Source organism: Empidonax traillii, unplaced genomic scaffold (genome assembly GCF_003031625.1).
Source record: "Empidonax traillii isolate 1590-97213 ecotype Southwest subspecies unplaced genomic scaffold, ASM303162v1 scaffold364:size1245619, whole genome shotgun sequence".
Lineage (NCBI taxonomy): Eukaryota > Metazoa > Chordata > Aves > Passeriformes > Tyrannidae > Empidonax > Empidonax traillii.
In genome coordinates this window covers 459,106-486,559 of record NW_020955557.1, presented here as the reverse complement: position 1 = coordinate 486,559, position 27,454 = coordinate 459,106, and the positions used below count along the sequence as shown (strand labels likewise).

The window sequence follows — 27,454 nt, the reverse complement described above, 5'->3', positions numbered from 1 at the left end:
ACTCCCACTGCACTCAGAAAGGAACAAAGACACGTCTTTGCACTTACAAGGTCTTGAGGCCTGTGAGGCCTCTGAACATCCGTCCATGCACTGATTCCAGCTGGTTCTCTGTCAGAATCAGTTCCTGCACTCCTGAAGCTCCGTCAAACGTGCCTTCTCGGATCTCCTTGATCTTATTGTTGCTCAGATTTCTGGAAGGACACAACCAGTCACAATGAGGAAATCAGTGGTGTTCCATTCCAAACATACATCACCACAGTGGAAGGAGGAGGATAGGAAGAATCTGTGCCTTTTTAGTGGTTATCTAAAGAGATACTCATTCAGCAAGGAGAGCATCCAGAAACCACATCGAAAGCACAGCTAATCAGATACATCAAGATAATTTAAATTAATGGAATTACCAGCTCTTTAACATCTCGTGGTTCTTTCTTATCTGTGTCTCAGAAATGCAATAAGTGAGAGTTTCTAACCTCTGATTCATGTCCATGAAGTTATGGGCAAAGCTTGGGACTATGCTCTCATCTGGTGAGGATCAGGTAACGTTACTACCACTGAAATGGTGTCACACGTGGAAATATTGACCATTTTTATTTAGTGTCCCATGTATGTGATACAAATTCCAGTATGTGCACTCACCAACTCCCAGGCACTTAAATCTAACACTGTCAATCAAAGTGAAATGAGTATCACTTAACTGTCAATTCACAGCCACTGCAATATACAGAATTATTTTTTAAGTATTTACTCTGCCTATACCACCTCAAGATGTTTGCTTATAGATCAACACAGAAAACTCTGATCTACAAAGTCAAACGAAGTTCTGCTGAAATGCAAAATTAATCTTTTGAATATTTCATATTTGTGAAAACCCCGAGGAACAGACAATTTCTGAATGATAAAAGTGCCATTAGAGATGCATAAAAATAAATGGCATTTAATTATTTAAAACATTTATATAGAAGGCCTTAAACACGTTAAAACTTTGGGCCTCCGTCCTTTAAGTGTCTCCCATGATGTCCTGTATAGATTATGATGAATAATCCTATTTGTTCAGGTCTATGACAGGAAACACTATTCTTTGTTTCACTATCCACAACAAAAGAGGGAAAGCACAAGACACGTTCTTGCTCCCAAGAAGATGCCAAATTCCAACACCATTACTCATGCTGAATAGCACATTATTCCACAAATGATCCCAGTACACACACAGCATGAGTAATAGTTTCAAAATCCAATTCCAGGTGATATAAAACAAATGACAAGGTATCAGATTAACACCTGGGCTACTCTGCTCAGAAGAATTGGCAATCTTACTGGGATAAAAGTTGACAGAAGGCATGGCAAGAGACAGCTTGGCCTCAGATAGAAATAATATGGGTCTTGCTCTTTGCAGAAGTCATCACTTAATAAAAAAAAAAATTGAGTTTTGGAGATATGTTTCATGTGGGAAACTGGAGTACACTGGTTTATGTCTGCTGAACAACTGTCAGAGAGTGGGCCCTACAGCATGTGGCCCATCACCTCTTGTGCATTCTGTGATCAGAAAGAATAGGAGCACGCCAGCAATCAGCCAAAAATAACATAAAACCATATAGAAATACTTACATGCAGATTTTGCTTTCCAGAAGTTTAGTGCTTTGTGCTAACGCTCACATGAAGAGTTTATGTTCAGTGTCAGAGCAAGTCAAGGAAGGATATTCTGACATATGCATTTAATTTTGGGGCTCAGCTATTTCTCTAGTGGAAATGTTTATAGCTCAGCATCTCTTCTGAATGCTGGCATAAATATATGCTCCCACAGATCCCTTTCCTGGTAAAGATCATGCCACAGTGCATATTTGCACAAAAATGAATGAATAAATAAGTAAATGTTTGTGGTGGGAAGAGAGGGCGAGTTACTTTATTAGACAGACTTTGACTTTCAAGTCACAGATTGCACACTGACCTACACTTGTAGTTATGAAGTTTTATCAGTTACTTTTTACCATCTAAAAGACATTTAGTTGCATATATTAAAACATGGGTGTGATTTTAATGGCCTATTAGATGCTGAAGGCAAGAAAGAGCAAATCTTGGAGACAGAGGCTGGTCACCATCTGCAAGGGAATTGGCACCTTCATGCAATGCAAACCATCTGAATTTTAATTGCTGCCAAAGAACTTCTGATAGGCAACTTCACTCATTTGAGTTAATAATGCCTGATCAGATCAATGACACAAAATTGTCCAAAAATATGCCAGCAGCTTCAGGAGAAGCCAATTATATATACCTTTCCCATGCAAAAGATTTGAAAATCCAAGATTAAATGCTACAGTGAAATCAAAGTTGCAAGGCAGAGGAAAGACAAGCTCTGCAATAATAAATAGATAAAGATGACACTGCCCTGCAAACCTGCTTGGAGTGTTGTCAAAGCAGATGTTCTGCCAGCCTGGATTTTGTTATTTGTCTTCCTGAATTAAAGTTTCCCTGTATCAGAATGGCACCAAAAAAAAAAAAAAAAAAAAAGGGTAGATGACAACACTCATTCACCAAAAAAAGAGTTTCCACCTAAAGTCTGAACAGCTACAATAATAAACATGAGAAATCACACACTTTTCAGTCTGCAATTACCAACAAAAATAATCAGCTGATACAAAGCCTGAAAAATGAAAGCACTGGAAACTTTTCCTGCTCTGCAACTCAGAGACCTCTGATTCTGTCCTTCCCAGCCCTAAAAGAATCTTTCAAATGTGATCATCACATTTGACAAGGAATTGTTTCAGCAGAAGCAAATTACTGACAGACTTCGTAGCAAACTCCCACTTCTTGAAAAGCCCCAGCCTCTTGCAACACTAAGCTTCTATAAGGAATTCTTCTTGAAATACTGGAAGACAGTGGAAAAAAAAGTGAGCCTTGAGATTCCTGCCCTCTGGCAGGACCCAAATGGGAGCCTGTAGTCAACCTGGTCACTCATGAAGGCTTATTGCAAGGACTCCCTGATTTACCCTGGTGATAACATTTAATCCTATTTCCAGACTTTTATTTTGGGCAAGAGGTCAAAATAAATTTTCAGAAAGCCTGGGTCTACTTTATGGGGGGCTGTGAAAAGGAAATGAACAGATCAAGAAGCTATCAAGGTGACACTGTTCACACAGCTCACTTTTCAGACAGATTGCATTTACTTTATGGCTAAAGTTTATAATAATATTATTTCTGTTGATCTCATAAGTTCAGCACAGACCGAGTTGGATTCTATTCAGAGTTAACAGAAGCAATCCTGCTGTACCTGCTGGCTCAATGGTAACATTCCAGGGTGGTGTTCACTGCTGAGTTACTGACACACCTTCCCATCCAGAGGACTGCAAAGGCTCTGCTTGGTCTCACCTCAAACCCTGTATTTTCGTTATAAAAACCAGCATGTTCTGAGTGGGATTTCCCTAGAATATTTCTGTCAGCTGGTGATGTGTTTGGAATCTCCAAGTATTTGCCAGGAAGAAAAGCCCAGTGCTGCTGCATTCCTCAGCAAGATGCCGAGAAGGTTTTACAGACTTCACCAACAGTCTGGCTGGTTTTTATAGTGTGAGCTGTTTTCAGAAGCAGGATGGCACTGAAAGTCTTAAACACTACAGAGAGACAGTGAATTGCACCCAGTGACACTCCTACACTCATTCAGCAGAGCAGATTGATGGCCTCACTGAAGAAAAAAGGGAGGTGCATGAGGAGCCCAAATGCCACGAACCACAACACACTTTGCAATACGTTTTCCAGAAAATAAAGTCTGTTTCTGTATAACAAGTGACAGCTGACTGCAACCTCATTTGCCATGGAAAAATTCATGCTCAGGGGAAAGAACAGCAGGTAACATCCTTTTCCAAGGACACAAACTACTTCTGCCTCCCTGGGAAACTTGAGATTCTGGTTTCGAAACTGACTTCCAAGTCTGCAAACTTTATCGTGATTCAATTTTATTTGACATGCAAAATGCTTCAAATCCTGGTCTCACACTGTCTTGACACTCCATACAATTGAATCCAGTAGAAATACTTACACATTAAGCTTCCAAAGGCAATTACATACTAGAGGTGGGTTGGCAGTACCAGCTATTGCCAAGACAGCCTGACACTTCTTATTATAAGACCATATTATATGTTCACTTTGTAACTAAGCAAGACTTAGCAGAATGAACTGTTAAGTGACCCTTTCGGGTTTTGAGGTAAATATTTTTTATTGCTCTTGTCCTCAAGAAAAGGGGTCAGTCCCCTTTCTCCCCAGCACTGCATGAAGGGTGGCAGTTCCCCTTTATATTCTGAATTTGAGCTCACTGCTGATTTTTTCCCCCTGAAACAGCCGCTGGGATCTCACTGGGAATGGTCAGTCCCACTGATTTCCTGTGGGCATGAGCAGGCTCTGGAGATGAGATGATATCTGGGGGCTGCAGCCTCTCCCTGTGGGTCAGCATCCCATCTCAAGCAAGGGTATCTGTTCCCACTGAGTTGGGTACTCATGGGTTTTTTTTCTGTGGTCAGAAGACCCCTCCAGGCTCCCACTGCCATGGGAGTCCACAGGCACTGGAGGGTTTGTTCTCTGATTAACAACTTGAGGTAGTCCCAGGGAGTTGTGGGGTCCTCAGTGTTTGCTTCATGCTGAATTTGGTATTTACTGCAAGAACAAGTCCAAATTTGTGGATGGTGATGTCTCCCCTCACCATCCCTGATGAGAGACCTTGCTGTGCTGAGTGAGAACATCTCCCACTGCAAACATAACCACCTGTGAAAGGCAGAACCTTCCAGCTCCCAGGGCTGGAGGGCAGCAGGTCCTGGAGCCTTTCTATCCCCTGGGGATGGGATACTCCCAGAAATCCACGTCATGGAGCTGCTCCCACTCTTCAAATACTCAGAAACACATCCTTGTATTTCTCCTGCACTTCCAGCAGATTCAAAGTGCTCTTTTCTAACCACCCTGCAAAATACTAATGGCACAGTCCTTGGAGCCTGGAAATGACTGTGATGGGACTTCAGCTTTCAGAGACAAGGCTTCCCTTTACACTTGCAAGGTGAGGGGAGGCAATGTGGTAAGAATGCAACGAAAGCAACACAGAGTTCACTGGAGAACCCAGAAAATTACTTCTGGACTGGGTTAAATCTGTCCAGAAGAATCTACATCAAGCTTTTTATTCTACTGTGAAAAGCATCACCCACAGAGATGAATTCAAATTTAGGTTAGGAAAATAGCATTATGCATATGAGATTTTGCAGCTAATTATTGTTGATTTTTTTTTTTTTTTAAGGCATATGCAGACAGGTTAACCTTTTAAAAACCAGCAGGGTAATTTTAGCTATTTGATTCCTAAATAAAATGTGGTAACACTTTGCATTATGAATCTCTGACCTTTATATTTCTATATCAGGAATTCAATTTTGTTTTGCATTAAAATGTATTAAATCCTGGGCTGACACATCATACAATAAGATTCAGCTTAGGAGGACTATTTACAGACAAACTGCACCACAAAAGCTAATTACATATCAGAGGTGGGGTTGGCAGTACCACTTCTTGCAGAGGTGGTCTGACAATTCCTTTTTCTTTTTTTCATATTTGCTTTATAACACAATCAAGATTTAAAACAATGAACTGTCAAATGTCCTCCTCGTGTTTAGAGATAGATACTTTTTAGTTTTGGTGGTGTTTTTTTTTTTTTTTTTTTTTTAAACAAAAGAAGGAAGCTCACCTTTACCAAGAAATGAAGTTAATAAAAATATTGTACATCTCAAAACTATGATAATCTTATCTCAATGCCAAATCTATAACTACTTCCCTTGCAAAACTGGAAAACCCAGGAGACTGTTGTATGGCACAACACACCTACAGACACGGACACCTGATGGAGCTCCAGGGACAAAAGGACAAAGGTGAGAGCACAAGCAAAGTCTGAAATCCTTCTTAGGGTCAAATTGACAACCCCCCTCAAGGTGTTCATGTTATAAACCAAAGCTACACAAGCATAATATAAGATGGGGAGGCACTAAAAGGTGAAACATCCATCAAGAGGAAGGCAGAGATAACTCCTCTCTCCCTGGAACTACGCTGGAGCTGTGCCAGCCCCAGTGGAACCACGGCACCCTCAACTGATGTTTCATTGCAAAGTTCCTTGACACGGATCTGTCACTAGTGCTAAACTGAAGGACAACTGGAGGGCAAGAATTCAAATACCCATTCAGATATCCAGATGTTCAGATTCATTTTCAGACAACAGAGTATCACAGAGAAAAAAATAAAGAAAAAAAAGAAAAAAAAGTGATTTAGGCAAATGTTCTGCCACTGTAAAGCTCTGAGCTGTTTTTCTAAGCCTAGGAAGCAGTGCAACTCCCAGACAGATTCCTCCACCTGCCTTTAACACTTGAACAGACAAGGAATACCATGAGACAGAGTCAATATTGTCAGTCAAAAAGTAGTAAAGGGTCTTGTCCCTTACACGCGCTAAAAAATGGGGACTGGGTTAATATTCTTCCTCTTTAATTTAATAGCAGCAATAAGACCCAATTAAGACCACACAAACCACATTCCTGCCACACACAGATTGAGAGACACAGTTTCTGAGCTGTAGGGTGGGACTTGTTTTGCCATGTGTTTGACCTGTGCCCGCACATCTCAGCTCTCAGCACCCTCCAAGGGCAGATGAAAAATTCTTTCCCAGGACAGAAACTCTTAAAACAACTCCCACAACAGTTTCATGCTGCATTTATGCCTCACAACAGAGACCCATCAAGGCATCCCTGAGTGATGGGTGGGAATGTGAAGGACAGCACCAAACTTGCCTGCAGTAAATTTTGAAGGAAACCACAGAAATTATTCCAGCTATCACACCTCTGCAGTTTTCCAAACATGAGTCCTGAAGGTTTGATGAGGACAGGTGCTCTCCAGTTTGTGTACACACTTATGTAACGTGCATTTTTCATTGCCATTTACTGCCTTCTTACAGAGGGAACAGAGCACTTCAGCAGTGTCAACGACCTTTCTAAGTGCACTGCAGCTACAAATTATGGATCATTCACCAAATACAAGGCTAATGTTTATGATTAATTCCCCAAGTCTGGTGGTCTGTACTTGCACAAATATAACCCCCCTCCCAAACCTGCAGTGCTGCATCTGAAACTCCTGCAGAGATAAGAGTGACAAAAGAACCCCACTACAGATGCCTCCAAGGCCCCTGAGATCTCACACGGATTCAAATGGCTGGGAAGCTCCAGCTGGCAGAAATCACCTGAAATGAATACAGAATAAACAGCCTGGCTTGGTTGGTTACCCTAAATTACTTTGATTCAGGCAATAAAATCTTACTAAAGGTAAACAGTTAAACGAGACATTAGCATAGGGTTAAAACTTTAAATAACTTCAGAAAAAATCCATTTTGAAAACTATCAGGAGGTATCATATTATCCTCTTCCCAAAACACATCTCTTATTAAATACATATATTGCACAGTGCCAGGACTAAGGCTATCAACAGAATTACACAAATATATTTGAATGACTGATTTCTAAGTTTGCTAATTGATTCTCCTCTCTAAAACAATGATGACTGAACGAAGCTGCCATCATCTATATGTTGCAATATAATTTTCCTTTAACTAGTTGAAAAAAATACCCCGGTTGGAGTCACGCAATACACTTGAAAGACCAAACCAAAATGCTAAGCTTTGTAGTCCTCTCTAACAATAAGCATATCTGAATAAACTCTGTTACAGAATTCCTGTCAGTCTCTATGATTCAAAGACTTAAAGAAATATAGCCCAACAAACCAATGAAATGTCAGCCTAGGGATCTTAATCTGTCCATGTGGCTTAACTGTGTCTGTCCATCTACGAGGCAACTTGTTCAGTTTCTTTAAACTCACATTAAAAAAAAGGATTTCTACCACTGCAGCACTGAACCGTAAAAAAGCATCATTTCCTCCTTCCTTATAATCCAAGGCAGTGTGTGTTCCAATAAGCAACTCAGACTTACATTTTCCTGAGGTTGGGCAGTTTCTTGAAGAGTCCAACGGCTTCCAGAACAGCAATGTCATTGTCATTCAGGCGCCTGATGGGAACAAACAGAGAGGGATTTGGTACTTCACAGATGCCTGCAGAGATATCTCTGTGCCACACAGGGAACCACGACCTTTGTTAAGCAAGGCACTCTCAGTTAAAAGAGTTCAGCTTTGAAGGAAGGGAACATAGAAGAGCATCTTGAGCAAAAGCTTAGGATGCCTTTAAGAGCGTAATGCCAAAGGACAGTGTCAGAGCAGCTTCATCTTCCGAGGCACGGGATAAGGAATTACTGACCTTATCCATTACACACAACCTTGTTTGCGTGACTGAATCTCCCTCAGCTGCGCAGGACATGCAATGGGAGATGTGGGCCACACAAACAGAAGGGATCTGATTTTAGGTCCTTTCCTGTCAGTGTCTACTGGTCTTCAAAGTTAATGTGAAGGCCACTGTCCTGGCAGGCTTGGGATGCAAAATTCTTTCTCTGATTACACGTAGCTCCATTTTGCTATGGAGAGGCTTTGCTGTGTTTCTGGAGGCCTTTATGTTTTTCTATCTTAACTTCAGATCAAAAAATTTTATGGGGGTTGAAATAGAATAAGTAGGATAAGTGCAATGCTAACAAAAAAAGGAAATTCTGTTTGAAGTGGCTACTAATGCAAGAAAATAACCAGATTCTTCAGTTACTAAGTAATAAACATGTTTTCTCAGACTCTCTTTAGCAATGTATTATGCTTGGAATTCTGAAGAATCTCACAAAGCAAATAAATTTCATAAAATTACTTGCAGCTTAACACTACATTAGTTTCAGTGGGAGCCATTTCACCCAAGTAGCACACATTGCTGAGATGGAACAAGCTCCTGATCACAGGTTTGCTCACAAGGGTTAAACCATTTTTTAAATAGAAATGACCAAAGGGAAAAGAGAGAGGACTCCAAGGCTGAGTGGAAAGGAACCACAGGACTTTAGGAGGACACACAGAGGAGCTGGCTGGTGCATGGGGCCATGGCTCCTGCCCCATCCCCACAGCTGGCACGAACACTAAGGAAATGAGAGTTGTAGGTCTTCCCCATTTTCACACAAGGATGAAGCAGGAGGTGCCTTCAGTTGTTTGAGCCCCTTTCACAACCTTTAAAAATAGGAAAGCCAGTAGGAAAGCCGAGCAGCCCCTGGAGAGCCCCACTCACAGATCAGTGGTGTACTCGGGGAGGTGGCTGGGCAGCCGGGTGAGTTTCTGGTTGGAGCAGTCCACGATTGTCCCCTCACAGCGACACTTCTCGGGACACACGAGGTCCATGAAACACTTCCCGGTGAATTTACTCCTGTAATCCTCCGACCCTGCAATGAAAGGAAAACACATTCCAGCAAACAGCTGCTGATAACCGTGGCGATCACAGGTTTTATGGAATCTATCCTCAACACTGCCTCCTGTCAGCTCCCAGCTCCTGCACACCATTTGAATGCTTGCCAAGGAATCTTGCTCAGCACTTTTTAAAATCCCAAGACTGGCCTCTGTTTTTTTGCTCTTTCCCTCTTAGATTAATTCCTTGTCTAACAAACCTACCTGTTGAGGTATTTTCCAGCAAAGATACTGTTTCCCATTTGGAAGGTAGTCCAGCAACAAGGAAAAGGCATCTCATGGAAGAATTCAAGTGACAAAAGACTTTTAAAGATGTCATTAAAAAGCCCCAAAAGTTCAGATCTCAGCTATCAGAGCTATTTTTGAGAGCAACCTTTTATTAGAGAACCTTGTCAGTTTTTCAACAATTAGATACCTTTATTAACTATGTTAAACAAACAGCAAAAGGAAAGTAATAGCAGTTTAAATCATTTTCATTTTAATTAAGGAACGGGTAGAACATACTTAGTGAGAAGCACTCCCTGATGTACCATTACTCCATGATTGCCAGACCTCTTTGACTAGGTTTTTGACCCATTCTAATGAAATGCTTTTCCAATTAGGCTCAGCGAACTAATCTGTCCTTTTCAGGTTTGGTTTTTCTCATTTAGGAACAGCAGGTTGGAAACTCGATCTCAGGGCTTCAAGGAACCAGGAGTATTAATAAATGTGTATGTAAGCAAAGTGTTGCCAAACCCCTGCCATGCAATTCCTGCCCACTCACTTCGTATTTCATAATGGGAGCACCAGAATTGTCTCAGCAACCTCCTGAAATACCCAGTGGTTGTAACTACCACAAAGTATTTCTTTCCCAAAGTTTAAACAGTCAACTGCAAGGCTTTCTTGGGAACAGGCTGAGCAAATTACTTAAGAACCCAAAAACATCAATAAAACCTTAAACCTGAGCTGAAATTTGGTTTCAGAGATCTGATGACATTCATCACCTGCTTCCCCTTCCCAGACTGATAAATACTCCACTGCTCATTTTATGACCACATACTATTTTCTGAAAGAAAAAAGAAGCTGCCTAAACCCACTATTATTTTAATTTATGTTGCACATTACCTCCATAGAGCCATGCAGGGAAAACAAGCGATTCTACAGGCAATCTAACATTTTGATTCCACAGACACGCTCTGGTTTAGTTTTGTAATTCCAGACTGGATTGTGAGAAGCTTGACACACAGCTCTGTACTCAACCACTTCAGTGGTGTTAAATACTTTGCTGGGTTTTGTGCTTATTGTAAATTGTACATCTAAAGTGTGACTTCAGTGACAGCACAGCACTTACAATAATAGGACCACTGGACATTTTAAAGCATCATAAAAATACAGTCTAAGCCTTTCCCCATAGCACCATCATTTAAACTCTCATCCTTTAGAAAAAAATCCCAACATCTGATTTCAAGTCCTAACAATTCCAAGCTTGGTAGTCATTTATGATCCCTTGGAAATAACACCAAAGAGGAACAGTTATCAGGACCAGAGTTTATTCAAATTGCTACAATTACAATACACATTCAAAAACCCACCAACATTTTTCAGTAATCAGAAAGCGTCTTGGAAATCCCCAAATTAACCCCTTGAAGAGGTACTTCTGATTTTCATAGTAAAAACTTTTGTTGAAAAAAACCAAATCACAAACAACATGAAGTTACTTAGGGTAAAAATTTATTAAGTGTAATTTTGAGCCTGCTGATGGATACAAGATTCATGTTCCTTCAGGAAGAAAGGATAGCAAAGTAACTGGAATGTTTTATGAAGGAGAAGGAGGAGTATATAACATTAGAGGTTGAAAATCAGTTTTTGGTTTTCTCTCAAGCTTTCTGGCAAAGTAAATAAAGAATTTTACCACATTTTGACTTGGCTCCTGCTCTCCTGATGGCACAAACCTTTCCACACTGCATCAGCTATGAGGTGATGCTGCCTGGGCATCAGTCCATGGCCACCACACTTTGCAACAGGGGAAAAGCCTCAGCTCAGCAGGAGAGGCAGGGGGCAAACATCCCCTTCATACTTTTTGTTCTTTCTCTCTTTTTAATATTTTCTTTTTTATTCCCCCTCCCCCTTTTCTAAGTGAGTTTAAATAAGAGTTACCCAGGTAAGCTCTGAGTCAAAAGTAACCAAGAGCTCAGCAGGCACTCAGTCATCTGTCGGCCTGTGAGACAGCAGGAATCACCTGCCAAAGACTAGATAAAATTTACTGTTTGACCCGAGCCTTGAGATCACTTGGACAGGTGGCTGCTCTATTAAGATATTCCCATCTGGGATAGCAACGTGAAATTCAGCCATCTGCTTGCAGAACTGTTTAAGCGCATATATCCATTTCTCCACACAGGGCTTTATCAGGGCAGGACTGCAGGGCTCCAAGAGAGCTCAACACGACTCAGGAAGCACAGTTAAACCATCACATGCACGAAGCATTTCTTGCCCAAAATCATCCCTGATGCAGGACAGAACATTACCTAGGAGTTTCTGGTAATTTCCAAAATCAGGCAGAATTAAGTTTGCTGTAAAACAGGCATCCAAGGCAACAGCAAGGCCTGTGCTTAACTGAGGGCAGCTGTGGTTATTTGAAGTGCTAGTTACTGATAACATTTTCTTTTCATAACCAATGTGACACCACTATCAGGTACCAGGGCAGTGCAATTTCTCAGTGTCATAAAACAAACACACATGCAGTATCGAGATAAAGAAGCACCACATTTCCAAGTGATTGAAAATTTTCGGTGCCTCTCTGATACACACATGGAGAAATTAAGCAACAGAAAGAAATATCTTTTTGTCCTATTCTTCTTTTTAAGCATTGTTTGGCAAACTTGAATTCAGTTCTTGAAGCTTAGCTTTGCCCAGAGGGCTGAAAAGGAGTGCTGGATGATCTGCTCTGCAACACATCAGGCTGTCTCGACAGGGGTTTGAAAGCTGACCTGATGCATTCACTATAGAAAATGATCCAGCTGCCTCAAATTTGGCACCAAAAATATGACCACAGAGATCACTTGGTCTAAAACTTGGATAAAACCCCAGGAATCTCAATACTTACTCCTTCATGTAACCACAAGATCACAATTCTCATAGGAAAAAAGGAGGTACATTGTTTGTGATCATTTCACATTGCTGCTATTAGTTCTTATCAGTAATTATAGATATATCAGATGTCCTTCTTCTAATGGCTCCACAACAGATATGTAACAAATCTGCAAGACTAGACACTTTTTCCATATAAGAAAACTTCTGTATGAGACTCTTAAAAGTCCTTTGTGAATAGGTGTCATTATGTAGGGGAGAAGTTAGGCACAAGTATTTAAAGATTTGTCAAGGCTAAAATGGTCCATTTGTGTCCGCTGACTCAGCTTTGTCACATGGAACTGTTGGATAACAGTATTTTCATACAGACCATGTTACCCATGTCATTTCAAGAAAAAAACCACTTTGCAGACTCTTCTGAAGGTTTTTTTTTTGCATGGTATTTCTTCACAGTGCATTAAGATTGCTCAGATCAGGTCTAAAGTCACATTAAGTTGCAGGCCTCTTGTTACAGAAATGGTATCCAGAGTACCTCAAGTAGAAGGACCGGACAGCTCAAAGACACAGATGCAGCTTACATTATTTACAAGGGAAGAAGACTGATTTTTCACCTCTGTAGGTATGGCTGGAATCACCCTTGAATCATAGTAACCAACAGAATGCCTAACTTCTCCACTGTAAGAGCAATTAAACAGATTAATTACTTAGAAACGGTTATTCTGCATGCAAGCCCCGTAGAAAGTCTGTCCCAAACATCACTCGGGCTCCCCCCTCCATGCCCAGGAGCCTGGTTAAGCAACACCTCACCTTTTTTTTTATCTTTTTCCTGGGAGAAAAGGGGAATCTCTCACCTTTTGATGCTTCTGAAACCAGCAGAAGTATCCGAGCATGCCATGCTGCAGGGAGTATGCAGCCTTCCATGGTGCTTGACAGAACCATGTTCCATTTGTATTGTTCTACCACATGGTTAGATCAAGCACAAAGGAAAACCCCATGGACAGCCAGAGTCAGAGTTAGGCAGCGCCAGAGAGAGAGGAGCGTTGAGAGGAAGCAGCATGGAGAAGCACAAGCTGAAGGTTCACGGGGAGCTGCTCTCCACTCCACCCATGCAAAAAGGTGCTGGATACAAGAGGTCATCCTTTAGGCTACAACTGCAGGAACACCCTGGAGCACAATGGGGGTTAGTGAACACGAACAGAGCCCGGCTGGACTCAGACAGAACTGGTCTCATAGAAAATATACTGCCAAAGGACTGCCAACAGCTCCTTCCAGGAAGGATGTGCAAGTTCCATCACGTAGTGAATGCCCAATCTACGCTGCTTTTTATTACTTACTCTCTTCTGGTGTCTCCTTTCAGTGCAAATGCCATTTTGGTTTGCTCCATTTATTTAAATGCAACTTTAGAAATACCTCAGCCCATATTAATAACAGCAGATTCTGAGCTGATGGCCAAGCTCTGGCATCAAATGCTCCCCGAGCACCCTTTGAGCCTGATTTCAGCTCCCAGGAGCCTTTTATGCTGGGGCCACTTACACTGACATCTGTAATCACCACTGCTTTTCTTGTCTTTTTTTCTTTATTTATTTCAACTGCACTTTACAGGAAGGGAGCACACACGTGCCACTACAGAAATGCATTTTGTTACTCTGTTGCTTGACATATTTGTTGGGTTTGATACCTCATTTGCTGATGGAAGCCAAGCATTCTGTCTTCCCAGCATCTTGGATTATTTCAAACAGCTTTGCTTCTTGTAACTCACTGCTGCAACTCTGACACATAAAGCAGGGCATTCAGTTTTGGCTTGACAGCCCTCTCTGAAATAAAACTCTCACTGACTTCAGCGTCTGCCAGTGGACAGTGCTTTTGAAAGTCACATCTCAAATGGTCTTGCAGGATTCACAAACCAGGGAGGCAGTGTCTGTCCTCTGCAACTGCTCAGAACATTTTGCTGGACTTCAGTGAAGGTCAGTGCTTGTGCTTTTAAAAACATATCACTTTCCTTAGTAAGGGCTTTGCACTGCCCGAAGAACAAAGTCAGCATCCAGCAGATTATTCATTGCCCACATGAAGAACAATACAAGTACTTGAGCAGAGATGACAGATAATACAGAAGGGTCTTTGCTTCACCATTTTGCTACCACCCAACCTTATAATGCAGAAAAGTCAACTCACAGTTACCTGGGAATGCCAGAAAATAAGTGTCAACTTAGTCACCCCATTCTGTGGGTTTGGTACAGCACTGACAGACAATGTGATTTACTGTCTGTCTTTACAATATAAGAGAGAAGCTAAACCAGCTTTTTAAGGGAATCTTTAAACAATAAATCTTCAATCTCTACAAGCTGCCAAACCAGCCAGAGCCCAAACATTAGATTATTAATTTTCTTTTGTGGCTCATGCAATGTGGCACAAAAGGGCACTGATTTTCTCCCCTTATTAATTCGAAGTATGCATAAGTCTGGAATCCACACCTCATTTATTTAGAAAATACATTTATAACTAGCATTCCTGGCAATAATTTTGTATGGCTCTAGTGAAGAAGGACGCAGAGTTCTATATCCTTATTCCTACACGGGTTTAATAAAGCAGCAATTTTGGCCTGGGCTCTTCAAATAAATTCATCCACAGTACTCTGTTAAGCAGTGACAAGTAACAGTTCATATCTTCCAAAGACTTTTATATTATATACTGATTTACAGTATTAAGTGGAATATCTGTAATAGACCCAGTAATTTCAGTGTCAATGAACTCTTTCAGTCCTACTGGAAACAAATGCAGTCAGAGCTCTGCAAATGTCTCTTCCTGAGAAAACCCATGAGAATATTTTGAACAAGTCTCTGTTCCTTTGCTGCACTAATTAAACACCACTTACAATAACTGCCTAGGCTAATCATCAACTGCAATGAACAAGAGGCACCAGCATACAAAGAAAAGTCTGTCAAAACCCTAATTCGTGTCCTTAGAACGCAGGAGAGGCAAAGTACCAGGAAAACACACTGTTTTGTAAATTCCATTAAAAAAATAAATTCCATTAGCCTTGGATGTACACAAGAGCATCCTGAACAAATCTTTGCAGAAAAGAAGCTGAAAAAAGAATGATCCTACCTCCAGATATTTGCCAGCTTTCATGAAAACCCCTCCCTTTAGGTACCCTCTGCATCCAAGCAGCATTGTATGCCTTGCTCTTAGTGTTAGTTCACTTCTTGTAATCCCAGTTCTGTTGATCAGTCACTGAATCTGCAGTTTGCTAAGAATTTGTATATAGGATCCTATTTTTACCTGCCCCATCAAGCTGTACCACCTCAAGAGGCTGCTGCAGTCTCAGAACAATCAGGTGAAAAATTTATTGTCCAATTGCAGGCACCCACATCCTTGCACTGGTTTTAGCTGACTAGCTCTCTTCATGCCAGCTCCTCTCCAATTATTTTCTTTATCCTGTTCAAGTGACCACTATACACAAAAAAGTGCTACCTTGGCAACTCTGGTCAAAGTTTTGCTCAGCTTAATCTCGACACATGGAATGGACACGTGAGAGAAGAGAGCAAACTTTGTCCCACCTTAGTTTTTGAGGTTACAAGACTAATCAATCACTCAGCTTTCTGCCACAGCTAATGAAGACACCTCCAGAGGACAATTTGGATCTCAAGTGAGGAGTCTGAATAGCTCTGTACTCTGCCTGCATGGGGAATCTAGGACAGCTATGTTATTTGGATGCCTTAGTGATATGGATGCATCTGTGACTAAACATCATCCCTCTTTTCATTGCCCCTGTGCTGTAATTGTAAATAAGGCTGGTGGTGGGTAACAAAGCAGTTCAGATGTTTAGGTTTTTTTTGAAGGCTACTTCAACTCAAAAATAAAATGAGGCACAGCCTAAAATAGTTTCTGACTGGAACACGCCAATTTACTTCCTTATTAAGAACCACACTCTCTGCCAAACAGACCCACCTGTTTTATGTTAAGCTTATGCTTCCTTGAGTGAAATGGTTCTCATTCTGTCCACCTTCCCCCCACTGCAGGAACCCTTCACCATCATATTCAGCACGAGCCAGTGAAGGCTTAGAGTCACTGCCACAGATTTTAACGTGGAGATCTGAACTGCTGTCAAAGATGTGCAGAAAAGGGAGGGCTATAATCACTGTCCAGTGCAGCCAAATTACTGTAACAACAGGAACTACAGTACAAGGGAATTTAGTTCCATTACCATTAGTCATAGCAGTTGCATTGTGTTCCCTAATGACTTCAGCTTCAGAAAGATTTCAAGCAAACCAAAGCTCAAACATACTCAGTTTCAGTGTGCAGTGAAAAAAATCGTACTCATAATTGTGAATTCAGTGTGGGATTTAATATGCTGGTGATTTGTTGCTGTTAAACAACCTTCCATTCAGAGAGAATTACTCTTATGCACCACAAACACAGCCTCATTTCTGGTATATTCAGAGCATTTCTGAAGGTACCTTTGCTAAGTCTTTGTGTCTTTCAGGGGGAAAAAAAGGGTAAAACACACAGCATTTAACTGAATAGAACAAAAAGCAACAAACCCAAACCCAAAACACAAAAATCTGAATGCAGTCAATTTTCCAGTTGTCCAAATCATTGGCAGTGTTTTGTATTCCTTTCCCTCACTCCACTCAAATAAAAGCCCTGATGAGAAAAGTGCTGGAGCTTGGCCCTTGTCCCTGTAGCACAAGGCAGGCATGAGTAGATATCAATGCTTTCCATCAAACAGAAAATGCTAAGGGCAGGAAGATGAATGCATGGTTTGTAAGTGACTATCTGCTTACTAAAAATGGGAGGAATTTGTAAAGTTGTCATCAGAGTGATTGGCAAATTACAGGAACAACTGGAGAGTGTTTCAATCAGATGAATGGTGCAAGATCTGGATTAAATTCACCCACCTTTCATGATTTTTAAACACTGGTCGAGGAGTAACAACACAATGCAGCTTTCACTTTGAGAGCTCAAAGAGCTTAAACAGTATTCACATATCACTGAGAATTCACATATCACTGAGAGCAGAGGAGGGGATAACCCTGGGGGACCAAGGGACACGAAATGTGTGAACTGCTGTAGGGACTGGACAAAACGTCCTGATGAGCAACCTGTGCTCCCCTGACTCCTGCAGTTCTGTGCTTTTAAGGGTGCAACAATGCAGAGAAGAGAGACAGAAAAAGGTGATTACAAGGAACAGCAACTCTGTTCCAAAGCAGACAGGGAACTCAAGGCAGGTGAGTAAGGATGAGGACAGAGACTGGAAAAGACACACAGAATTAGGATAAAAAATGCAATTAGTAAGGAGTGGTTTTATCAAATGCCTTAAAAAATTATGAGTGACCAAAAAGCAACTGCATTACCATCGAATGATAGGGGATAACACGAGAGAAATTACACTAACCCTAAATTAGCAAGCTCTGGATCCATATGTACCCATTAGCTTTGGGTGGGCTTAAGAAGTAGTCATGTCCAAAAAAAGAGAGAATAGAGCTGGCAGACAGTTCATTGGCCTCCTTTTCTTCCCTGTGCTTCTGACTGTAAATCACAATCCGGAACTGCAGTAACTAATTAAAGTCACTTAGATACAACGTATGCCCCGATGCAGGAGGAGGAGGCAGGAGGACAGGTTTACTTCATAGTATTTCAAACAACAATCTTCTTTATAAGAGTCTTATTTCTAAGAATTAGAAGACAAAAAGCTTTTGTGATGTGGTATTTGTAGATACACGTTGCTTTGATCATTATCAGCGAGAGTTTGTGTCAGTGCAGCAGGTGGAACTTTCATCCCTTTTGAAATACACAATACACTAAAAAAAATGCAAACATATCACAGGGAAAAATAGATATGCAGCTGAATACAAGGGCAATTCTTTCCAAAACCTATTTCATACACAGTGTCACACAGCAATCAAGGATCCTGCCAACTCTTGAAGTGACAATAAGCTACCACAGAGACAACACAATCTGCTCATAGATTCATCTCCCTTCCTCCTAAAGCCCAGTGCTGATTTAGAAAACAAAACTGCTGTGTAGTGAACTTAATCAAATGCTACTGGGCAGGATATTTGTGTTGATCTTTTTTCCTCTTTTTCCCCACTAAGAATGGGAGCCTCCAGTGCCCTAATGCTGGAAAGCACCATTGGATCTGTGGGTGGTCGTAGCGGGCAGATGCAGAAAAGAGGAAAATGATCATCAGAATTTCACTACTGCCACTGAAAATGACAGTATTTCCCTTTCCTAAACAGAAAAGAGAGAGAATTAGTCACAGCCTGTTCCTCCAATTTCTCTGTCAAGAGAAAGTCTCAGATTTTTTTAGTCTCAGATTTGATAGCTGTGGGGAGACAGCTGAGCAACAGGGAGGTTTATTATTATTTTGGTGCATTGTATTAAATGGAAAGCAGAAAATCACAGGAAATAGTATCTGTTGCAATCTGATGCTTAAACATATTTGATGGTATATTCAACAGCTTTGCCTGTCTCACAGCCCTGGGCAAAAACACGGCCCTTTCCCTGCTGTTCTTTCATTTCATGCTATAATGCTTCCAATTCCCCTTTTGAAAAGAATTATGTACATTATCTACCTGTTGCCCAGAACCTCCTTCCTGTGGCCACTCATAACCTCTGCAGATGCTGCTGCACTGTTATCAGTAAAAGCTTGAGTCATTTGGTGCTGGGAGGAAATGGCATCTGGGGAAAGTGCCTCAATTGAAAAAAGGGATCAATTGAAAAAACAAGGCTAAATACTATCTTAAAGGATGGTGGGGAGCTGGAATGAAAACTGAAGAAAGCAGTGGGCAGAATGAAGTTTTCTAGGTCTGAGGTTTTTTTTTTTCTTTACTATGTTGCATAGTTTTGTCCCCGTGGTTTCATTTAATTATCAAATACAGTTCCATTTAGCCCATCTGCATCTCTGAGTGTATCCTCTTGACATGACCTTCTTGGTGCTCCTTGACTGATGAAACTTCGAACATCTCAGCTTCTCAACCCTGTTCCTGTTAACCACTCCTCTCTCTTACCTTTGTATAAAAACCACTTCCCTTTCTTCCCTCAATTTACTGAACAGTCACATTTTTTTCTCATTCCAGGTCCTTTCTGAAAGTCCCCTTTATGATTATTGAATCATAGAATGGCTTGGATTGAAAGGGACTTTAAAAATTCCAACCCCCTGCCATGGGCAGAGACACCTTCCACTAGTCCAGGTTGCTCCAAGCCCTGTCCAACCTGGCCTTGGACACTTCCAGGGATGGGGCAGCCACAGCTTCTCTGGGAAACCTGTGCCAGGGCCTCCCCACCCTCACAGGGAACAATTTCTTCCTAATACTTAATTTAAACTGACCATTTTACAGGTTAAACCCACTCCCCCGTGTCCTGTCACTACGTGCCCTTGTAAAATGGAATGTGGAAAACGCATGAATTGCTTCAGGACAACCTCAGAATGTTATGACTTCAAAACTGGTCCTTTCCCTGGTGTCAAAGTGTCAAACTCAGCTAGAATTAACTTGCTCATTGCTGTAATCCTGACCTTGGCTGAGTGACTCTGCTCCCACAGAGCTCCCACTTCCTGGGCATCCTCATCTCTTCAAAGGTCAAAGACCAGATTGGGATAAAACCCCTCCCATTGCTTCCTTACCTAACCCCTCATATTCCCTGTGCTTCCCCCCACCTCCCAAACCAACCTTCTGACCACTGAAATGTACTAAGTGTATTAAACAAACTACAGGAACATATCAGGATCCTGCAATAAGAATAATTTGAGAAACAAATGCATGTTTACAAAAGGCTTTAAAATAAAAATTCTTTTCTCATTCACCACGCAAAAGATGTAAAACCTGGAGAGGCAGAATCCCACAGCCAGCAAGGACACCGACATGTTACTAAGCACTGCCACCCCAGTGGGATTGTGCAGGCTCATCCCTGGATAACACAAAGCACTGCTCAATACTCTGAGTGATGAAGATTCATACCTCATGGACACTTCTGCACAGAGACTGCTGTGTTAAATCCCGGGATGAAACATATTCCTCAAAATGAAAACACGGAAAATTCCTGCTAAATGCCAAGCCTGAAGCAGCCATGATTCAAAGGGACAAGTTGAGCAGAACAGGTGCCAAGGATGTCTGTTCTCTGGATTGATTTACAAACTCAGATTTTCTAAACCATTAGACGTTCCCCTGTCTCATGTGAGCAGACAGCGAGTCGAGTTCAATGTATCTCATCGCCATCTGGAAACTCTACAGGCAAAAATATCTTCTCTATTGAGCTCTTGAATAGCATTAGTTTTCATCCAGCTAAAATCTTTGTTCTGAAGCTGTGCAATCCCTGCTCTCCTCCTTCGTAAGTCAGGTTTATGCCTTTTCCATGTGGTTTTGATATCGATGTAGAGCTGCAGACCAAGGGAAAAACAGCCCAATGCCTCAAGGAAAGGACCCCCAAGACAAGAACTCCCACAAAATGTTCTTCTCAGCATCACCAGGTACTGTGTTCTGCACTGCAGCTCTTCTCAGCTATGACTTTTCCTAAGTGATATCAGATGCTGTTTGCCTTATCCAATCCCCTGTACCATTGTTCAAAGCATGCATGCACATACATAACATTAATTTCTCCAGCCTATTAATAAAAGCAGAAGAAAATAACAATGGCAAATTGGGTACAGGTTTATACAGATCTGTTTCTGCAGTCCACTTTCCTTTCTAAATTATATTTATGCGTTTTCATTTCCAGTTTCTTTAAATATGAATATTACCGACTAATTATCTTGTTACTATGATGGACACAATCCAAAAACCTAGACAAAATATGTCATAATTTCAGGTCTGATAATAAATTTTGTGGCTTGAGTCACAAGGGATTAAAGACCTTAACAAGCCTGCCCAAGAAAAGCTGGCTGCAAATGAAGTTATCTTTATTTTATTTTCCCCATAAAGGGAAGGTTTAGCTCGGCATATTGCTCTCAGAGATGCACAAAGCACAACAGCTTGTTTTGGGCTGCTGCCACTCAGCTTCATGCTGCATCCCCATCTAAAATCATTAATCTTTTACCACCAGGAACACAATTAATCATGTTTCTTTTCAGAGGAAAAAAAGAGAAAAATCATAGTAATTTTCATAGAAAACACTGCAAGGTACTCCATCAATAACAGTCATTTTTCTTCTCAGTACACACTAATAGATTTGCTCACGGAAACCTGCTTGTCATTACAATATTAAAAAAAAAAAGCAGTCATCTAAAATACATATAACCAATATAAGCAATAGGAAAAACACATGAAGAACCAGTCATCTGCTTAGTTGTTCTGTGTAAGGCAACAAATGTCCTTTTACCGACAGCTGAATCGTAAAAAAGAGATAGGGTTGAAAAAAAGCTGTTTATAAGACTTTGGAGGTTATTTTCAAGTGCAAACGTTTTTCCATTTAGCTCACAACACAAAACCTTTGCCTAAATTATGGTGCAAATTTTGATTCAAAACTTGCCGAAACCAAAAGTCTTGCCAACAGTTTGGCTTGAATTAATGCCTGCTACTTGTGGATATAAAGACAATAAGTCTATGAAAGTGTGTGACTCGATGCCACCCCCTCGCCCCCAGAGCAGAGATGCCCACTGCCAGTTGTATAAAAATCTCATTCATGCTGTTTTCAGCCTTTAAGACCTGAGAACTTACTCGGGCGCAGCTCTCATTAGGTCACTAAGAGTTCTGGCTGAATACAAATGACAATCCAGCCACGACATTTGCCACACGGATTCACACACATCTTTGTTGCTTTCCTTAAATATTTCATAACTTAGTCATTCTTTACAATTACATATCACAAGCTGTTACCTTTTTTCTTTGTTTTTAAGAGACACGCACAAGACAGCTATAGACTGCCTTTTGTATTTTTTTTTTTTTATATTTTATTTTATTTTAATCCATAAGCTAATTGGCTTTCTGGGCAACCTAACCAAATTTCCCAAATTTAATTTTACGAGATGCTCCATAATATCCATTACAGCAAACACTGTCCCGCAGATTGGATTAGCAGGCTCTCTGGACCTGCTTATTTCTGAATTGAAAGTGCAGCACAGGCTGGATAAACGAATTACCTGAGCAGCGGAACTTCTTGCTCTTGATCTGGCTGATGCGTTTGTTGGCAAGGCGACGGGGATTGCTGCACCGAGCGCCGCTCGTCTCGATCGGATTATCCTGCAGGTAATCAGCCAGCCACTTCAGATGGCAGTCGCACACAAATGGGTTCTGAGCTAAATGTCTGCGAGAAGGATGGCATGTTTAATCACAAGTGACCCGTGACACCGTGCTCCATCACCGCTTTTCACAAAACGCAAGCCTGAGCAGTGGAGTAATTGAATAAGCTCCCCACCAAAAAAAAAAACCCCACAAAAAAACCCAAAACAAACAAACCAAAACCAAAAACCACCCACCGATCCCCAGGCCTGGCAGGAACCACAAAGAGCTGCTCATGAATGGGAGAATTCTGTGAGCTACCACGTTTCGCAGCTCGTTAAGCCTCCTGCAAGTGCTTTGAGGGAGGAAACAAAAATTAAGATAGCAAAGCCCGCTTTAAGGGACACAGACCTCCTGTAACCAAGTCCTGTGTTTCCTTCTGAAAGCTTAACATGCTGCTTTTTGAAACCTACCTTACCTGGAGATAATTTTGTACCCTGGTTTAAATGAAATTTTATCAGCAAGCTCAGTTTCTTAGGGATCAAAACCTGAATCAGTAAAGTTCCTTGGACGTTCGGGCAAAGCCAGAAGAGATCCAGGACTCTCTTCACAAGATTGAAGTCAATATTTCCATATACTCATCATGTGTAAAAGTATTCTCCTTTTATGTACTCATTCCTGGAGCAAAATTTATAAGACTGAACTGTTTATGCAAGGTAGAAATTCTCCTTCACCAAAATTTGCACAACTTGTTTCCTATGCAGTTGGCAATAGGTGTTGCAGCACTGATTTTAACTGGCTAGTTAGACTTTGGTAACAGAAATCTGCTGGAGCATCTTAGAGAGAAAGAGCATTTCTGTGCTGCTGTTCTGGTTCATTCTGCATGGCACAGCTGGGCACTGTATCAGGAGAGTTTGTCAGGTCTCTCCCAGAGCTGGGTTCTGATCTCAGTTAAGTTAACTTGCCTCAGTCCCTCTGACCTCCAAGGGAGCAGGACACAGCTCTCCAATAACTGCAAAGACACTTTAAGAAAAGACAGATGTTTCAATTTGGTTTGGACAGAGGTGTAAAGTTATAGCCTCTGTTACTGTTTTCCACCTGTAGAAACTTCTTTTCTGGTTGCAGTTATATTTATGAACTGTCATTTAACAGGATGAGTATAAAACACAACAGGGCAATGGCTGTGCAGGAGTGGGAAGGGAAAGCTCACACAGCAGAGAGGGCCCGAAGAAACTCAAGGTGAGTGTTGCAGTAGAGCCATTCGTGGTGTGAGAGGTCCAAAAAACAGAGAACCATGACACCTGACAAAGTGTCTTGGTATGGAGCAACAAGTCCATTCTAAGTAAGAGCCACCAGGAATGCCAACAATACCCTGGAAAACCAAGGGGAAATGTTTATACCTTAAGGGTGTTGCCTGTTGTTTAACTTGACAAACCTTAAATACTTCTGTGAACGAACCCTCTCTGTGGCCTCTGTGCATATACAGAACTGGAGGGGGTTATTCCAGTGGCTGGCAGCAGGACATACTGGCCAGGTACCTGCTGGAAAATTGAGCTTGTGCTTGTGGCTGCCTGAGCCGGTGGAAGAAACACTGCTGCTAGAAATCATCCCTACTAGTTCATCTGTGTGTGAATTAAAACATTTACAAAACTATTTCAGCCAATGCACTTCCAGTATTAAAGTATATACGGGCATTTGTTTACAAAAATGTCCATACTCCAGTATGTGTGTGCATATCCATATATAATGTGCCTGTGGATTCCACTATGTGTATATATACATACCCATAATATTTTAATGCTGGAATATCAGGCTGCCAACTCCAGCTCTGAAGGAGTACTATTTACCTTAATATCTTACAACTCACAGCTTTGGGATGAGACCTTCTTCTCCAAAATACTGAGTCATTCCTATCCTTTTGCTTCTGATCCCTATTCTAAAGCCTCCACATTCAAAGACTGTCAGAAAATGTTTGGTGGATTTTCTAAATGGATCGAATAATACAACATATCATTCCTCTGAAGTGAAATATCAGCTGAAATATATCATCTGTGCCATGCCCATGTCCTAAATCTTCCAACTATATATATATAAATATATACAAGCACAGGCATCATTTCCATAGCCAAGCAGCAGGACCCAGACCCAGAAGGGAGAGATGCCAACTCATTAGCCCATCAAAACTTTTGGGCAATGATTCTAATAGCATCTGTTGTTAATACGTCTTACAAGTCAAAAGCACATATTATCTTCCCAAAAAGCAGTACAAGTTTAACGCACTTATGACATTTACGTCACTATGGGCAGACTGTGTCGATAGCTGGCCTTGCCACCAATGGCTGAATTGATGCAATGCTTCTGTTTCTTGCTCCTTTTCTTTCTGTGAGAAAAGGAGGGGCTGCTCCACTGATGTCTCTTCCAAATTGCCTTAATGTCAGCTGCAAAGACAGGCAACATCTTTGGTGGGAAAAGGGAGAGCTGTCGTTTGTGACCCGCCTGCATACTCACAGAGTCTGGATCGATCGCAGAGGTGCAAAGAGCCCCTTGCTGATGGTCTGCAGTTTGTTGTCATAAAGAGATAGCAGTTTGAGATTATGCAGACCTTGGAACGTGTTCACCCTCAGGCAGTTGATCTTATTGGCATTGAGAAGCCTGAAAACAGAGGAAAGGTTTAGAATTTGTTCATCTTGTAGTAATCAAATAAAGATAGACTGGGCTTCGGGGTTAAGTCTAAAAAATTATTAACCAAGTCACCAAAGCCAACCCATATGTAAAGGGGTTCGTTTGCCTGGTACATTTAAAAGGTGAAAAAACAGTCAACATGAGTAGTCTCAAAGCTGGGGAATATCCAGTAACAGTGTGCACATACATGTATATATATGTGACAGTGCTAGCCATCTTAAAACATGCAAAGATTGGGGGGGGTTGTATGCCCAGCCCCCTCCCAATTTGCTCAAAATTCTACACAAATATTTAAGGAAGCCTTCACTTTAATATACACAGAAACAGCAAATACTCCCCACCTCGCTATTCCATGCACACACTCCCACACAAAGTCCACAATGAGAAGAACCCCTTTTTTTTTTTTTTTTTTCCAGCTTTCTCTCCCAGCAGCTGCATTAAGCCTAACTGAAATTCTGGCAGTTTGAAATCTCTTGATAAGCAGTGCAGGGTTAATTTGCTCATGGAAGGGGAAAAAAAAAAAAAAAAGTGCTTCTGCTCAGAGACAAGAAGAGAAGTGGAAGGTCTGGACTAAAACTTACTGAAAGACAAACTGATTTTCCACCTCAGGACAGATCAGCAGGGGATCAGGCTGCCCAGAGGAGCTGTGCAGCCTCTGCTGATGGAGGTTTTCAGGGTGGTACTGAATAAAGCCAAGAGCAACCTGCTCTGACCCGATAAGGTGGCTCTGCTTTAAGCAGACTCACTGTCTAGTGATCACTTGAAGACTCTTCCAACCTCTACTGTTCTACAGTTCTATGAACCTCCTCCATTCCAGTCACACCATATCCCTGTGCACTTGTGGAAAAGCAACACAAAGGCAATTTAAATAATCTTTAAAAAATATCTTTTGTACAGCTACACTAATCAGTTCAGCCAGAGAATTCTGGACAGTACTTGTGCAAGTTTTCTTAGATCACCCAGCCGGAGTTCTGTCCTGTATAACAAATATATGCAAACCCAACAACAAGCTGGATCTCCTGCTGAGACAATCAAACACAAGAACACTTAAACTGTCACCCTCATCTGCATAGCTGGTATCTTACACTCAGAAGGAAAAGAGGCAGGAAAGAACCTGTTCTTACAAAAGCCAAAATCCATTATCTTTTGACTACTCTCAGCCTGAGGAATAATGGTAAATTGCAAACAGTGTATTTGTTAACTCAGTTCTCTTGGTTACAGAATTCTTCCCTTGTCAATGAGTTCAAGGGGCTTAGGACTGCATCATTGTCAGCTGCACATGATGCCTTCCTTTTGCTCCAAAAAGTAATTCAGAAGGTGTTTCCTCTGCCCTTGCATTCCTGAAACCTTTTGAACATTGAACACTCGTTACAGTTCTCTGCTCCTGCTGTTGTTTTGGCAGAGCCTCATCAGTGCAGCCAGTGGCTCCAGTAAGTGTGATGCACAGGAGATGGAGGCATGGTTGAGCAGTGTGGAGAACTCCAGGAGAACAGGAATGCTCTGGAATGAGAGGGCTTTGGAGGAGAACTCACCCTTCCAGCCTACAGAAAAGTCAGTATCAATTTACCTGAATTCTCTTCTCTGCATGTTGTGGAAAATGAAGTTTGACATTATTGAAGACAAAATCCCATAGAAGGCAATGATGGATAAATGAGGTTACATTTTTGCATGAACCAATAGTTAAAACAATTTTATGAAATCATAAGCAGCACCAGTATGACCCCTCTGGAATCTGCATTTCCTTGACACCTAATCCACACTCCTGTTGGCTCCACCAGAAGTAACAGGGTAATTTTCATATTAGGCTACAGGAACAGCTCCCCCTCCTTTGCTCCAACAGCAAAGAGCAACGTCATCCCTTCCTGCTTGCTTCTTATACCCATTCATGTCTCCAAGCCAAAGCAGTTTTCATCCTCCCTTGGTTCTCACATATTATGCATTTCTCTTTCCAGCTGGTACAGTATCTTATCCATAAAGAACAGGTTAGCAAGGTATGAGAAGACAGAACCAGCTACTGAGTTTGGAACAACACCATCAGACATGCTTCTTAGGATTACAAATCCTTTGATTTCTACCCCTTGTCCTTGTGCACTGGTCCCACAGTGATTTTATGTAACACATTAGCTTGGATAAGCTGTTCATATGCCGGATTCAGATTCATTCTCTCATTAGTTTCAACAAAA

General features: G+C 41.4%; 1 protein-coding gene across 1 annotated transcript in view; it reads right to left on the bottom strand.

The window, feature by feature from the left end:
- SLIT3 (slit guidance ligand 3) overlaps positions 1-27,454 on the bottom strand; it is a 482,804-nt gene that overhangs the window by 100,077 nt on the left and 355,273 nt on the right. Inside the window, exons 13-17 of the mRNA XM_027892706.1 lie at positions 25,098-25,241; positions 22,511-22,674; positions 9,197-9,347; positions 7,983-8,057; positions 48-191 (exon numbers count right to left, since the gene is read on the bottom strand). Coding sequence (XP_027748507.1) covers positions 48-191; positions 7,983-8,057; positions 9,197-9,347; positions 22,511-22,674; positions 25,098-25,241 — 678 coding nt within the window. The remainder of the gene's footprint in view (positions 1-47; positions 192-7,982; positions 8,058-9,196; positions 9,348-22,510; positions 22,675-25,097; positions 25,242-27,454) is intronic.